Source organism: Diabrotica undecimpunctata, chromosome 4 (genome assembly GCF_040954645.1).
Source record: "Diabrotica undecimpunctata isolate CICGRU chromosome 4, icDiaUnde3, whole genome shotgun sequence".
Lineage (NCBI taxonomy): Eukaryota > Metazoa > Arthropoda > Insecta > Coleoptera > Chrysomelidae > Diabrotica > Diabrotica undecimpunctata.
The window spans coordinates 12,069,337-12,086,520 of NC_092806.1; the positions used below are offsets into that span (position 1 = coordinate 12,069,337).

The 17,184-nt window shown below is 34.1% G+C and overlaps 2 protein-coding genes across 2 annotated transcripts in view; one reads left to right on the forward strand and one right to left on the reverse strand.

Moving 5' to 3' along the window:
- FMRFaR (FMRFamide Receptor) overlaps positions 1-17,184 on the forward strand; it is a 694,226-nt gene that overhangs the window by 142,727 nt on the left and 534,315 nt on the right. The gene's annotated exons all lie outside the window — the stretch shown is intronic.
- Positions 1,431-16,567, reverse strand: LOC140438565 (uncharacterized). The gene is made up of 2 exons (XM_072528226.1): positions 16,232-16,567; positions 1,431-1,712 (listed from the first exon to the last, which is right to left on the reverse strand). Exons 1-2 carry the CDS (start codon positions 16,472-16,474, stop codon positions 1,431-1,433), a joined length of 525 nt encoding a protein of 174 aa, XP_072384327.1. The 5' UTR covers positions 16,475-16,567.

A 17,184-nucleotide genomic window follows, 5' to 3' on the forward strand; every position in this document is an offset into this window, starting at 1 on the left:
AGAAAGTCACCAGGAGAACATCAAATACCAAATGAACTCTTAAAATATGGAGGTGATCACCTTGTACAACAACTGCAACTTCTTATTAATAAAATAATCACCACGAATAGAATACCAGATGAATGGAGGATAGCGATCACAGTGATGTTCTTCAAAAAAGGAGATAAGAAAGACCCCAATAATTATCGAGCAATAAATCTATTAAATACAACACTCAAATTGACAACAAGAATAATAGCGACAAAAATAAACGAACGAATATCTCTGCAAGAGGAACAGCAAGGATTTCGGACAGGAAGATCATGCACGGATGCAGTTTTTGTAATAAGACAAATAAAAGAAAAGTCAGCAAACAGCATATATATGTGTCTGATAGATTTGAAGAAAGCGTTTGATAGAGTGAAAATTCGGGACGCGATACATTTATTATATGAAAAGGGAATATCAATGGATTTAGTAAAAACCATTGAGAATATATAAAAAGATAATATAGCTATGGTAAGATGTAAAGGAAAACTATCGCAACCTATCAAATATGAAACTGGCATTAGACAAGGAGATGCGCTGAGCTCATTAATATTTAATCTGATAATGAATGAAATCATAAAGAAAGTTAAAAAAAGAAGAGGATATAGAATGGGAGAAAAGGAAATAAAGACCTACAAAGATTAATTAAAGAATTCGAAGATACGGCGCTCATATACAACATGGAGATCTCAACAGAGAAAACTAAAACGATAAAGTGATATTAGCGGAACCGAGACGATGTAAACTAGTCGTAAATAACAAAATAATAGAACAAGTGATGGAAACTGAAAATTGGGAATAAAACTGTCAAGCTACGGAAAAGTGGAAGAAGAAGTACAAAAATAAGTGAACATGGCAAACAGAGCAGCAGGATGTCTCAACAACACAATCTGGAGAAACAAATACCTCACAACGAAAATGAAAACCAGGATATATAAATCAACAATAAGACCGATAATGACGTACACAGCGGAAACAAGAGCAGATACGGCGAAAACACAAAGACTACTGGAAACAACAGAAATAAGTCTTACGAAAAATAACAAACCAAACTCTAAGAGACAGAGTAAGAAGTGAGGAAATACGAGCGAGATGTGGTATAGAGGAAATAAACGCGTGGACCAAAAGAAGAAAAGTGGAATGGAATCAACACATCAAAAGAATGACAGAAAATAGAATAGTACGAATAGCAAGAGACAAATCGCCAAATGGAAGAAGATCATTGGGACGACCGAGAAAAAGATGGTCAGACAACGTCAATTGAGGCTAAAAACCGAAGTAAAACAGGCATTAAGCCTATTTATAAAGTAGGAAGAAGAAGAAGAAGAAGATTTCTCAAATTAACTCAAACTGATTTCTAACGATTCTATGATTTAGAAGACCATAATATACAGTTACCAGAATTACAAATAAAACAGGATGTAAGTGTCTGAATTCAATTTAATTTTCATTTTTTCAATAAATATTTGCTGCTCCTGTAATATATACGTAACAAGCGTGTCAAAATATTCCAAGAGTTCCTTGAAAACTGCTTCTATGCTGTTGATTATTTCCGATATATATGCTTCAACTGATTCGCTGTTCAGTGCGGCATTGGCCGTGTTACCAATGGTTTTAATTGCCGATGCGGAGCCTTTCCACAGTTTTTCAAGAGTGGCTATGGTCTGTTCGTGTAAATGGGATACCTGTAATTAAAAATAAAACGACATTTTAACAATATTTAACACAGTATTGTTCAGTATTAAAATAACCTGTTCTCATTTGAAACGTTGGATATGTTTCTGAGAGATATAAATGAAGGGTAGTAGGTTTATAGATTATAGAACCTCTAGAATTTCTCTTAAATTATTTTTAAAAATCTTTGAAAATATTTTCATAAAAGAAAAAAAAATATTAAATAAGTTTAACGATAATTTTTTTTTGTTTACAGACAATGCCTCGCACCTATAAGAAGAAGTTAGGGCCAACAAGAAAATTACAGTACAATAAAATTTATATGTAACGAGCATTAAAAGCTGTTGTTAGTAGGAGTATGTCTATAAGAAAGGCCTCTGAGAATTTTGGAGTACCTTATACCACCTTACAAGAAGAAATTCGAAAAAAGAGGCAACATCTCAAGATTGGAGCGCCACCAGTTCTTTCTGAACTGGAACAAAAAAAAGCTGGTTGACTGTCTACTAGTGTGCGCGGACTGGGGATATCCTCTACACAGTATTGACATTCGATATATGGTTCAGCAGTTTCTTAACAGAGCAGGAAGAAGAGAAAAACAATCAGAGACAATTTATCAGGACCAGATTGGTTCTTCAAATTTATGGACCGACATAAGGATCTCACCGTAAAATTGGCAGAGAATACAAAAAGGGTAAGGGCTGCAGTCACTTATGAAACAGTTGAAGAGTATTTTCGTCATCTCGGAGAGTCTTTGAAAGGGGTCGCACCATCAAATGTGATAAACTATGACGAAACCAACTTCACGGACGATCCAGGAGCTGTAAAAGTCGTGTTCAGAAATGATCAAAACACGCTCATCGAGTGATGGACACGTCGAAAACGAGCACTAGCGTTATGTTTTCAGTTGCTGGTGATGGAACACTGTTGCCACCTTATATAGTGTACAAGGTAAAGCATATGTATGAAGAATGGGTCGATGGAGGTTTTCCTTGTGCACGATATAATAGAACGATCAATGGTTGGTTTGACAGCACAACTTTTGAAGACTGGTTCCTATCGATAGCATTGCCCTACTTCAGAAACTTAGAAGGCCCTAAAGTAATGATAGGGGATAATTTATTCAGTCATCTTACAGTCAATGTTATCGAGCAATGTTAAAATAATGGTATAAAGTTTATACTTTTACCTTCAAACTCCATAGATTTATTACAACCACTTGACGTTGCCAATTTTCGACCTTTAAAGAATGCTTGGAGGAAAGTGCTCACAATTTGGAAAATCAAAAACAGGGGTGTCCTGCCCAAAACTGTTTTTCCAAGACTGTTAAAAGAAACAATAGAAAAAGTGGGTCTGAAATCAACCTCAAACACCCAAGCAGGCTTTAAAGCTTGTGGCATAGTGCCTTTAAATCCTGATCAAGTGCTCAAAAAATACAACATTTGAGTCGTACAAATATGGACAATACCATTGTCGATCATTTGAGAGAACTAAGAACAGGTTTAAGTGAAAATCCAAAGAGAGGTAAAACGATGAAGGTGGCAGCAGGAAAAAGTATTTCTAACAAAGACCTTGTACAAGAAAGTGAAGGTTCTGAAAATGACCAAGGGTTAGATCTAAGTTTTTCAGAGTTGGAAAATGCCGAGGAAATTTCAGAGGACACACCCCAGGTTTCTGATGATACACATTTTCCGCTTGGAGAATTTGTTGTCGTTAAATTTGTTACGAACAAAATAATCGATTTTTTGCTGCTAAAATTACTGATATTTCTGACGAGGAGGTCACACTTCAATGGTTGAGGAAAAAGTCGTCAAAAAAACAAATTTGCTTTGCTTATTCAGAAATCGAGGATATCGCCATAGTCTAGAAAGAACAGATTATAAAAAGAATACAAGCAATTCCTCTCAGAAGAGAAACATTTACCTACAGGGGGATTTACAACCTTACGTTAGAATAAGTTAGAAAGTAGGTACCAAATTACCAATGTACCACCAAAGAACCAACGTCTTCCTTTTGTTTTTTAGAAATAAATGTTTTCTTTTATGTTTTAAGTTTTTTCAATGTTTTAAACCCGAATTTGTATTTATTTTCGAAATAAAGTTTTTTAGTAAACAAATGTGTTGATTTTTACAATTTATTCCATAAAAAATAGTTTTTTGCGTAATCGGTTTTACCCTAAAGCTTGCTTAAAAGGAACATAAACGCAATTCAACACCCGATCGGTTTTACCCCAACCTATGGGTAAAACCGATCACCTTTTAAAAATAAATGAAAAAAAAAACTATTAGGATGCTTTCAAAAGAAAAACCACTAATTGGCACTATGATCCTTTAACATATATAATTTGCAGCTTTCTCGATTCAAAAATAATCATGAAAACATGAAAAAAACCTCAAATTTTGGTCGGTTTTACCCCGTTCGACGGTACTTGATGGAAATTCATTTGATCTAACAATAAAACACTGAAACCTTTTGTTTTAAAACTTTTACAAATTTGTTATATTTTATCACTACAGCTGTTTCGGCAGAGTACCTTTCTCAAGTGATCTATTTTTGGTATGTGTTTACACTTTATAGTCTTTAATTGATTACATCGGTCAAACTAGCAGAACTTTTATCAAAAGTATAGTAAAACATAAAAGGGCTTTTAAAAACAGGAAAACAGAAAAACCATCTATAATAATTAGAATCTATGGAAATTAACAAGTTAAAAAATACAGACATAATTATGAATGACCAACTTGAGACAAACAGTTTTCCCCTCCTTAACTTATTCAGTTAACGACTGTAAAGTGTAAACGCATACCAAAAGTGGATGACTTGAGGTCCTTGAGGAATGCACTCTGCTGAAACAGCTTGCTGTAGTGATAAGATATTATCATAACTTTTGCGGAAGTTTTGAAAACAAAAGTATTGTTTTTTTAGCAAGCTCAAAAGTTGTCTATTTTTCAAATTATTTGAATTTTGTTGTGTTAATTTTTGTATGTAATTTTTTTTTCAGTTTAGTTAGATAACATGTATAAACTGCATCTAGTTTTATTATGTTAATACAGTTTTAGTAATTTTGTATAAATATTACCCAATATGTGTAAAAAACGGTTTATTTCGATTTCCGGCGAAACTACCAAAGTTCAATGGAAAGAAGATAGCAAAGTTGTAAGTATTAAACAGTTCTACAACTTTTGTATTTGCACTTTTTTCATAAATCGTTAAAATTTATTCGAAAAATTCAAATAATCGAGTTTTTAGTTTCCTATTTTTATCTTCCACAAACAATTTTTATTTTAATCAAATTGGTAAAAAGTTTTTATACCTATCCCGAACACACTGTAACTTGTTTTTTCTTTAAACGTCAAATAATGGTGACATTACTTATCTAACTTGATCCTGTCAAAGTTTGATGTCTCCGCCGGCAGCAGTTTTTTTTCCCATTTATTTACGGCGGAGGGAAAAATGTTGTCATGGCATCAATATGAAACATGTCACAAAGCAACAATACAAATGTCATTAACAACAATTAAACATCATTTTTATTTAAAGTAATATTAAAAGTACAATTAGTTATTGAGGCATTTTCAAAATTGAAACCGTGCAAAAATGTTCCCGACTCTTGATACGCATTGGTAATTGTTGATGATACTGATGGTCGAGAACAACTTTCAGCAATCATTCCCGATGTTGGCGAATCATGAGGGTTTAAAATTTTTTGAGCATTATCGTTCTTATTTCTTATTGAATCCTCTATATATCCTTCGGCAACCGTGCTTGATTTCCAGCCCCCATGTCGTTTGAGGCATTCTAGATTTCCGCCTCCATCAATTAAAAGTGTTGCTGAAGTTCGTCGTAAAGAGTGACCGGTGTATGCGCTTGCGTCGTTTAAATTTAAATAACTAGCTACTTTTTGGGCTACTGCGCTGATCGAATGTATTCCCATGACGCTTCGGTAACACTTTCCATTTTGGTACTTGATAAAAAATCGGTTTTCTGTGAAATTTTCAGGCCGCAGTGATGCATACTTTTTATACAGTTTAATGTAGTTTTGACCAATTATCGTAAAAGATCTAATTTGTCGTGTTTTACTGTCTGGGATTTTGATAATTATTACATTTTCTTTATCCTCAATGTCCACAGTCTTCATTTTTACCATTTCGTCGCATCGACAGGCGCCGGTAACCCCAATTAACAAAACAATCTGAAATATTTTTATAATTTAGTAGAGTATACTATATGCCTTGCAATATAATTTTTTTTTACCTTTAATCCTAAATACAACTTATCTGGCGCTTCAAACAAAAATTTATCAAACTCGTCTTTAGTGAAAACTTTAGACTTCTTTGCAGTATATCCTTCGCTTGTTTTTTTTTCAGAAAGGCTTGTAACTTTAAAAATTTGCTTATATATCCACATTTTTTCTAATAACTAACTCGGATTTTATCAGAGAGTATCGTGACCACATTGTAGAAGATTTCCATTTATTTTCATTTTCCATTATATTAAAATATGCCAGTAAAACGTCTTCGGTAACTTGCCGCACTCCTCTTGTATCGCACCAGTCTTGGAAGTGCTTGTACGCTAACCGATACTTTATTCCGGACTTGGAGGGCCCCAAACGTGCTACTGCATCATTAGCCGCGGACTCAATTTCGTTTAGGTTTTTCATTTTCGCACTAAATTTGCGCTTGCGGTTGCAACAACAATATGCTGTCTTTAATAATTGCACTTACTTTACTTTTTCGTGTCTGGATCCGACTACAGTTTTTCTGACCAATATCGGGCTACGTCTACACCCTTTGTATTTGCGAGCCATAAATCATCGAGGGTGCACTGTGATGGGCAAAGTCTGCATACTCTCAGGTGCTCCATGTTCTGTATTTCCCCACATTCACAAAGTGCGTCGCTGTCTGTCTTGATGCCCCATTTAATGAGGTTCTGTTTTACAGGGGCAACACCTGTAATTAATAATTGCAAACAACTGTCAAACAACTGTAACCAGGGAGACGCAAATCCCACTGACGACTTAATTATTTTAATTTCTAACATCTAGACGACTTTGATAGTTGTAACAGTTAATTTCGAGTAAAAATAGCGTGTGAATTGTACTATTTATGGTTGAAAATTGCTACGTTTGAAGAAAAAATAGTATACTTTATTCGGCAAAGAAGCGACTTTTCTTGACTTGCCCTCTATTACGCGCCTCACTTCGTTCGGCGCGTAATATCGGGCGCGTCAAGAAAAGTCATGCTTCTCCGCCTCATAAAGTAATATACTATTATTTAAAATATTTATTTTTTCCCATATATTTATTTAATATTGAAACAGGACTTTAATCGAAAATTCTCACGTAAAAATACCTGTTTTTTAAAGTCGGTGCTGTTCGCAGAAATCTCTACTTTGTAGTAGTGTAAAAAATATACATTAATGTAATGAATTTTGTCAAAACATTCAAAAAAACTTGAATTCAAAATGTTTTGTAGTTAAATTAAATTTTGAGTTATTTATAGTTTAATTACTCAACAAAAAGTAGGAATCCATGTTACATTACTAAACGAAAAAATTGCAAAATCATAAAACATAGAAATTCCAAAAAACATAAGAACATACTTGATTTTATAAATATTAAAGATATGGTTTAAAGGGAATTTCTTTTAAAAAATGTGACTGCAACAATTCTTTTGAATAAAAAATTTAATTAATTATTTTCTAATTAAATTTAATGCATAGAAAATGTTATAATATAGAAAATAATAAAATTCTTAGTGTTTTCACATAGTGAGTGACTCCTTGTTCTTTTAGTTCTTTTATAATAAAAAGTAGGCATACAAGCAGTATGATAATGCACTTTTACTGCGACTAAATTAGGCAGATTTTTCAAATGAGTTAAAATGTTTTTATCGAAATCATTTAATGTGTTTTGTTTTTAAAAATGCCCCCTTTCGAATTTTGCCACTGTGCTGCCAGAACTCGCATCTTTTTTACTACGTTTTATTTTGATCAATCCTTGACATATTCAATAAATTACAACAACTAATTACACCTCGTACATAAACCATTCGAAGTTCCACTCACTTTTTGTTAAAATAATTGAAGCACACGTTAATATAACAAAGCTGGAAAGTTTTCTAGATTGTATACATCAAAACTTAAACAAAGTTGTAGTTCTAATGCATTTCGAACTTGTTTCTGGTTTGTCCCTGTCTTGTCTTATCACACATTGTTTTGCAAGAAAGCGAACAACTATTTCTTTAAGTGACAATCCCTGTTGAAGGAATTATATTTAGTGGAAATTCCAAACTTTAACTTTGAAATTTTCAAACAAGACTTAAACTACTGGAAATGAAGGGAGTTGGGAGAAAACCGTCTTGTAGATTTTAACAAATAGTATCGCACCATTCCTTCAAATCGATAGAAAATGATAAATATTTAAAGATTTTAAAGCCTTTTAACTTGACCATTGGGAGAAAATGATATCTGTCCACGCGTAATTGGGCGAAAACAATGATCTTCATCAAAGCAATATCGCTTGCCACGCCGGCGCGTCGCATGTATAATATTTTTCAGTTGATTCGTAATTATACACGTAATTAGATTTATTAGTTTATTTACAAACAACAGCAGCCGATTGTTTTGTGCAAAAATTATTGTTATACAGTATTGTTTAGTGTGAGTTCAATATAACATTATCTCAAACTGGCTAATAGTGAAAAAACTGATAGAAAAAAGAAAATAATGGGGAGGATGGGGAGGAGGGAGGATTTACAAAGTCGTCCTTAAACCGGTATGGTGCTACGGAATTAAGTTTACGGAATTTGCCTTCTGCCTTTCTTCCTTTTCCCTCCTATTCCTCCCATTAGCATTCTTTTTGGCAGTGTCGTATTTTCCATCCTTTGGATGTGTCCCAACCATCTCAGTCTTTGTGACTTTATGATCCCTACGATATTCGGCTCTCCATACATCTCCTCTAATTCCATATTTGGTCTTTTTATCCATATACCATTCCATAATTTACCTTCAAATATTTTCCTGGGGACTTTTCTTTCCCAGACTTGCAGCAAGACTTGCTCGGATTTGTTCATTGTTTATGTTTCACTGGCATATAATACAATAGGTCTTATTACTGTCTTATATATTCTTATCTTAGCCCTTCTAGATATTTTTTTGCTTCTTAATAAATTGTTTAGTGCAAAAATACAACGGTTACCGGCCATAATTCTCGCTTGGATTTCTTCCTTCATATTTGGTCTTCTCGTGAATGTCGCTCCTAAATACTGGAATATTTCTACTTCTTTGAATTTATATGGTTTTTCATCTGTTATTCCTGTCAGATATGGTTCTTGTAGGTAATCTCTTTCTGTCCATTCCATATATTTGGTCTTTTCTTCATTCATATACATCCCTTTCTTTCTCGCTTTCATTTCTAATCTTTTTATTATTTCTTTTAATTCTTGCTTACTTCTGGCTCTCAGTACAATGTCGTCAGCGAATGCTAAGCATTGGTGTTTTCTTTGATATATAAGTCCTGACCTGTTGATTCCAGCTTCTTTGATGGTAACTTCGAGGACGATACTGAACAACAGCGATGACAGTGGGTCTCCTTGTCGCACCCCCTCACTGACCTCAAACTTATCTGTTTCTTCGCCATTTATTTTAACCCTATTCTCTGTTTTTCGGAGTGTCACTTTTACCATTCTTATCAGTTTTTCACTGATTCCCATTTCACGTAGTGATTTGTGTATTTCTTTGCGCTTTATCCTATCGAACGCTTGTTTAAAGTCGATGAATAGGGCCATTGTAGGTTTCCCATATTCGTAGCTTTCTGCTTGTATTTTGCGCAGTAGGAAAATTTGATCCACTGTGCTGCGCCCTCTTCTGAATCCACATTGATATTTCCCCTATGTCATTATCTATATTTTGAGATAGCTTATCTTTTATATATACTGCAAGTATTTTATATCCAACATTTAGTAGGGCTATTTCCCTGTAATTGTGGCATAAACTTTTGTCGCCTTTTTTGTGAAAAGGGCACAGTGTCGCTTCGGTCCATTCCTTCGGTAATTTTTCTTGTTCCCATATGTCTTTTAGCAACTTTTCCAAATGCTTAATTAGTACTGGTCCTCCATATTTAAACATTTCAGCTGTTACTTCATCTCTTCCTGGGCTCTTATTATTCTTTAGTTTCTCTATTATTTCTTTTATTTCTTTTTCGTTAGGTGGTCTTTCCTCTATTCGTTCTTGATCGACATTTTCCTTCACTTCTTCTTCCTCTTCATATTCTGTTGTGGGAATTTCATTTAAAAGTTCTTCAAAGTATTCTTTCCATCTGCTCAATATTTCTTCGTCACTTACTAAATTTCTTCTATTTTTGTTTTTGTAGTGTACAGGTTTTCCTTGGTACCCCTTTTTCTCATTTTTCATCCCTTGATATAAGTTTCTAATTTCTCTATTTTTATAGCTCTGTTCTATACATTTTAATTTATCTTTATTGTATTTTCTTTTCTTAGATCTCATTATTCTTTTGGCTCTTTTCCTTTCTTCATTGTATTTTCTCTCTATCTCTGTTGTGTTTTCTTGCATCATTTTCATTCTTAATTTATGTCGTTCATCTAGTTCCATTTTACATTCATCGTCGAACCATTCTTTGTATTCGTGTTTTATATGTCTATTACTGGCCTGAGCTGCTTTGGTCATACATACTTTTATTTGCATCCATGTTTGTTCAATGTCCCCACTTTCTGCAATATTATCTAATCCTCTACTGAGTATTCTTTCATATTTATTTTGTTCTTCTTCTGTCAGTAGTCTCACAGGTTTAGTTGCTTTATACTTTTTCTTCCGCTGGTTTCTAAGCACTGGAATAAGTTGTTTCATTTGTATTCCAACTATAAAGTGATCTGAATCTGCATCTGGACCTCTGTATATTCTTATGTTCTTTATACATTTTTGCATATCTTTTTCGATAAGCACATGATCAATTTGGTTTATGGTTTTCCCATCCGGTGATCTCCACGTTCCTTGGTGTATTCTTTTCTGTTGGAAGTATGTGCGCATAATGATCATATTTCTTTCTTTCGCGAAATCAATTAGGAAGTGACCATTTTCGTTCGTTGTTTTATGCAAGCTGTATTTTCCTATGGTGGGTACATATATTTCTTCTTTTCCTATTTTTGCATTACTATCACCTAGCACTATTTTTACATCGTATTTGGGGATATTTTCGAATACTGTATCTATTTGATTATAAAAGTCTTCTTTTATTTCTATACTTTTGTCTTCAGTCGGTGCATGTATATTTATAAATGTTATTTTTTGGTATTTTCCTTTTATTCTTAATACACATATTCTCTCTGAAATTGATTTGAAGTCAACGATTAGATCTTTCAGCTTTTTATTTACCACAAAGCCTGTGCCTAACATTCTATTTTCTCCTAGGCTGTTGAAAAATAAATAGTCGTTTATTTCCATTGAGTTTTGCCCTAATTGTTTTGTTTCTTGTAGTGCTACTATTTCGAACTTGTATTTTTTGCATTCGTCGATTATGTGTTTTAGTTTTCCTTCCTCGTACGTTCCTCTTACATTCCATGTCCCTACTAATATGCATTCGTTTATTACTTTGTTTCCAGTAATGATCTCTACATTTTGTTCATCTCTTGTACCTTTATCTTGCCAAGTCGTCTTCGTTATTTTAACCCTAAATTTTGCTGTTAGTTTTTTGGTTTTACATTTTTATCTTTTACGGCCAATTGTCGTTGACTGTTATTCCATGTCCATATTTCTCCATCTATGATTAGCTTCTGGAATCCTACTTTTACATTTTTTCCATTATATCTCTCTACCATAGCCTTACTTCTAATTTCTTTCTTGATAATTCTTTCCTCCTTTGACATATCACCATTTATGTATATTCGCTCGTCTGTTTTGTTTTTTAGTTTATTTTTATTTTTTATTACTTCAACATCTGGGGGAAACATTTCACTCAATTATCGAAATTCTGTAAATATTCCAGTCCAAAGTACTTAGGATTATCATAAACGCTTCATACTACGTAGCTAACAGTGTTACGGCTCGTGATCTTAAAACGAAATCTGCCAAAGAGGAAATATCCTACTTCTCTCAGATGTATGATAAACCACAGAAAATTACCCCAACACATTGGCTAAACCTCTAATACGACGTCTCGTCCAGCGAAGATTATACGGTATCTTCCATGGTGATCTACTTGTCAGATTTTTTTAAACTTAGTATTGTTCTATAGTGTAGTCTTGTGATGTCACATCGTTCTGATTAATTGCAGGCCCCAATTTACTATGGGGCTATCAGGGTATGCTATTATAAGATTTTTTTAGATCTACGAATATTTTTTCTTTTCAGCAGAACAGGTTGTCAGTACAATACCTGTCTGTATAAAATCCAATTTGCTCTCCGTCTTCCGTAACTTGCTTGTCTATTTTTTTATAATCTTGCTGTTAACTTTAGAAAGAGAGTTTGTTACACTGAAACCTCTATGCTTGCAGAACTTTCTTCTGTCTTCTTTTTCATGGACGTTTGATACGAAGGCTGCTTTCATTCGGGTGACAGTTCTTTGCCCCTTAAACAGCAATTTAACACAAAAGCGAGTAGTTGCAGTAGCGAGTAAGATCCACACTTTAAAAGTTCAATAGAGAGACCTGTAGGTCCAGAAGCTTATCTATTTTTCATTGTCGTTAAAACTTTCTTTACTTCAGTTAGTGTTAAGTATAAAGTGAGTTCTCTTCTATAAAATATGTCTCTGTTAGAAAAGACTGGTCATTATCCTCAGAAATAAATTATGGACAATCTACAGTCAATAGATTTTGATAAACATATTTTAAATCATTTAACGGCCTGTGGCTGATATGAACGTTTTACTTTTTATCCGTTCTCAGGATTTATATTGTTCTCCATACTTCTCTTAAGCTGCTGAAGCTAGTGCTCTATTGTTTATATTATTTACACTTATTGTCTCGTTTCAGTTTTTGCCCTCATTACTTATTTTTTAACACCCTTAGAGCATCTTGTGGTGCAGTATTTCCGATCTTCTGTGCTTTGGTATTAACCATATAATTATGTGCCTTTTTTTTCTTTTCTGCTACCTTTACTCGAATATCGTCAATCTATCATTCTTTTGTACTCCTTCGATATAGTATTTGCTCTCCCAAGGCTTTTATAGCCGCTTCATTTATCCATTTTTACTGTTTCGGATAAGCATATATGATATTTCAAGCGTAATTACAGTAATATATTAATTAGGCCACTTTGGTGCTTTCACTAGACACTCGTGATTGCCCAAAAATTGAGAAATTTCACGTAGCTATTTAAAAAAACACATTTACCTTTAGCACTCTCTAGAGATTTCCTTTAACCTTATACTAACAGATCGAAAAATGAACAGTTTTGTTAAGTTTTTATGTTATAATAATGGGTAAATGGGATGAGATAAAGGTTTTTTATTTTGTAAAGTATGCATAATTATGCAGTTTGTAGCTACGGGCGCACTGCAACATCGCACATTGTGTTTCTCATATTATTAGGTTTCAAAATTCATTCCACACATACTGTATCAAACTTTAAAACAATAGATAACTTCAAAGTCCAACGGATATGAACACAAAGGTAGGCTGGATGGCAGAAAAGGCAGCTACGGAAGCGATTATCTAATAATGACTGTTGGTAGAGGGGTCGTTAAGCTTGGGGCAAATATACCGAGTTTATTATGTTAAATAACTGTTTCAGATATATTGTAATACTTTCATGTAATTAAAACAATATGGAACCTTTAATTAATAAATTTTGTAGAAAATTGTTGTAATTGTTAATTTTTTTTTTAGGACACCACTCAACAGAATAGTTCGAACTCTCGTGCCTCTTTTTTGTTGTATGTACAATATTTAACAAATCTATACAAGTGGTTAGATATAAGGGTAACATTTGGCTAGATATATGAGTCAGTGACAGAAACTTTTCTGTCGTAAAAAGCGTCTGCACTAAAAAGAGAAGTATATATGCGTCACCAAGTCTTGTAAAGTGTTTTACCTAGTACGCAGTATAGATTTTGCAGATGAAGTGAATCATTAAATGCAATAACGAAGCTAGTTTGTAACGATGTGCATCGCTAGCTATCGTCGCCGACTTATCAACGCTCTATACATACGCACTCCCACCGCAAATACCACTAACATCGATGCATGCTAGAACGGTATAAAACAGCGTACGCCACAAGAGAAAATCGACACAACTGATTTTCTTTAGACACCCCAATCTCAGCAGATACACTACACACAATTTAGCCGCAAGAATCGAATCGACCTGAGACTCGGAGGCGATCTACTCCAGCTTCGTAACCAGATTAAGGACCTTGGTGTGGTGTTCACTGATACACTAAATTGGTGGGCGATCTAGCTGCAAGCTATAACAGGGTCAGGAAAAGAGTCGGTTTACTGAATGCCCTCTGTGGTAAATTCAGACAAACACACTCAAGTACACTTATATACACGTACAAAACATTTATCAGGCCGGTGATTGAATATAGAGCAAATCTTTATATTATGTTCAATCACCACCTTACACAACAACTGCTGGGATTGGAATGGGGAATCCTAGAGTAAACAACAAACGGTATGACTACCCCTCTGCCTTCATACATCAACTGTCGAATATCCAGCCCATCAATGAGAGGCTCTTCTCTCTGAGTAGGAGTTATACAATCAAAACCATCTGTGGGTAAAACTTCAGAGCCCAAAATATCATTTAAACTACCTGCTCAGTCATCGGAAAGGTAATAATCAGTAGACACTTTAAATGCAAACTGCCATTCCTACTTACTAAATTGCTGACCCTTGCCAGCAACGAACTTTTTGAGGAATACATTGATATCCTGGAGGCAACTCCACTTTATTTTCGCCGTGACTAATAAATAGCTCACTTTGAGCTTTGCTACGGACAGGGAGGGATCGGTTTTCTCTGGTTTTCCGATCCCATTGCACAAATATACCTGTCTATTGTTGAGGCTACAGCAACAACTGCCCTTTTCGCGATTCATAATATTTATTAATTAAATTCATTCATAATTCATAATTATATAATTTTTACTAATAAATTTCTGAAAAGGACCGTTTTAGCTTAAACCCTTTCACCTCTGACCACCCTCGACACTACCTCCTCCGCAGGACTACAGCCACCGACGTGTACGACCAGTGAACAGAACAGAGCGACGCAGCCGACACCTTACAAGAACAAACCATGTCCTAAATAGGTGTCCCTCCTAAAACAGGACAACAAAACCAGCCATAAAAAAATACCACCAACAGAAAAATAATAACCAGACAACGATGGAAGAGAGAATCAAGTTGTGCTAAATTTCTGATCAAGTGGGACTTCACCGAGCCTTTGGGTGTTTAAGGTCAACCGCCCGGAGTTGTATCAGAGTATCTGCAAACAACTCCACTGGCTCTAGGGTGATGATCGTCACTCGACACTGAGTGACACACTTTTCTGACTTTTTGTAAGCTTTGTCCATAAAATTGTACAATTTTCAGTGACAGTAAAGCATATTTTTATTCTATTTTATTTTAAGTAGCTTGATCAGACACCTAGACTAATAAATAAGTAAGTATATATAATTAGAAGGTGTAAACATCTTCAAGTACCTAGGTTTATTACTAACTAAGGACTATAACGTCAGGCAAAAAATTAAAAGAATTCCAATGAATATAACTATGACCTAGGAAGACAACTGGTTGCAATACTTCCAAGAAAAATTAAACCGACCGAATGCAGAGCATCAATAAGATCAGTTTTAACATAAGAAGCTGAAACGTGTTCTCTTACACCCTATAATCAAGACCAGTTTAAGGAAGGACTAAAACAGTAGGGTTTGTGACGTAGGAGCTTTGGGAAATCTAACGTTGTGAAATTCATTAAGGCAGTACGCCTTAGATCGATTGGACGTGGTCAAAAGTATTTGACCAAAGAGGACTACTGGGACGACGTACTATACCGAAAAGACCAAAACTCAGAAACCGAGATAGCCTAGAAGACTTTTTTTTTGTGGCATAGACTTTCGTCATTCAGCCAGTCTCGAAAGGTTATAATATATTCCTTAAGAAAGTATATACACATAAGTACAGATTATTTCTCCCAGACAAATGCACAGATATCCCTAAAACGAAGTAGACGAATAATTAATAGAAAAACAAGTCGAAGGAAAATACAAGGACACTTGCTTCTCGTCTAGGTTCCCGTCAAGACATTTATTTTAACAGACAAACAATACTGGACCACGGATAAGGTATTGTTACATATAGGATAAACAGCCTAGAAGACGGGTTATCAAAGTTAAAGGACGAGGAAGATTTGCTACACAAAGGATAAAATGGAGAATGTTTTAAAGAGGGCTTTAACTAAGTGCTACTAATGACGACTTAACAAAATAAGGACCCGTTAAGGAAGTATAAAATCATCAAAAAGATAAGACATTTTATTTGCTCTCAATGCTGATCTAAAACAAATATAACTACCTTACCTTTTGCTTTGCTTCTTCTCCTATCTTCAAAATCTCCGGATCCAACTCCTTTTTAGTTTTATCGACCGTCTTTTCAATAGTTTCTTTCATAACTTCATTTATATTTTCTAATTTCTGTTTAGTATCCAATTTTATGTCATCGAATTTTGCAACGATATCCGCTTTGATCTCATACAAAGCATCTTTGGCGTGCTTGATAGATTCGTCTTCTTCGGGTGGTGGTGTCGCCGAAGAAGATTCCATTATTGGTAATTATTGATCTAAAAAAAAAGTATTTCTTGAAAATAATGTAATATAAATTTTATTTTACACTGCCAATTGTCAAAAATGTATGTCAGTTATGTCAGTAGGGGAAGTAGAAATTTAATTTTTAAGACAAGCATTGGAAAATAAATAAGAACACCGGAAAATTTAATTTTTTAGAAAAATTTTAGCATTAAAAGGAGCATTTAATTAATTTCGAAGCTGTTTAAATATTATATTATAGTTTATTGTATATATTGAAGCAGTTTTCATTTTTATTGTGTTTTGAAGAGTAGTATATTGCTACAACTGTAATGTTTTCCATTTTAGTATCAAGAGTAATATTAGTAGGTAAGCGCCGGGAGGGTTTGAACAATTTTTTTAATAAAATTATGGCGTGGACATGGATAACAAATATCTCAAATTTTGAAATCATTCTGATTATTGTATGTCTCCTCACTATATATTTGCATAGTTTGTGTACAAATATAACGATGTGAATGAAATATTCGCATATACATACCTGATGTGTCCAAACCGTCCTGACTGACCGGGAGGTCTGGACAATAAACGAATAAATACAGAAATATTACTTAAGGTTTTTTTTGCCAAAAAAGCTTTGGATATCAATAAAACAAACAAAATATTCATTATTAAAATAAACTGTACTGGGAAAGATCAATGTTAAAATATATCATGTCTTTATATCT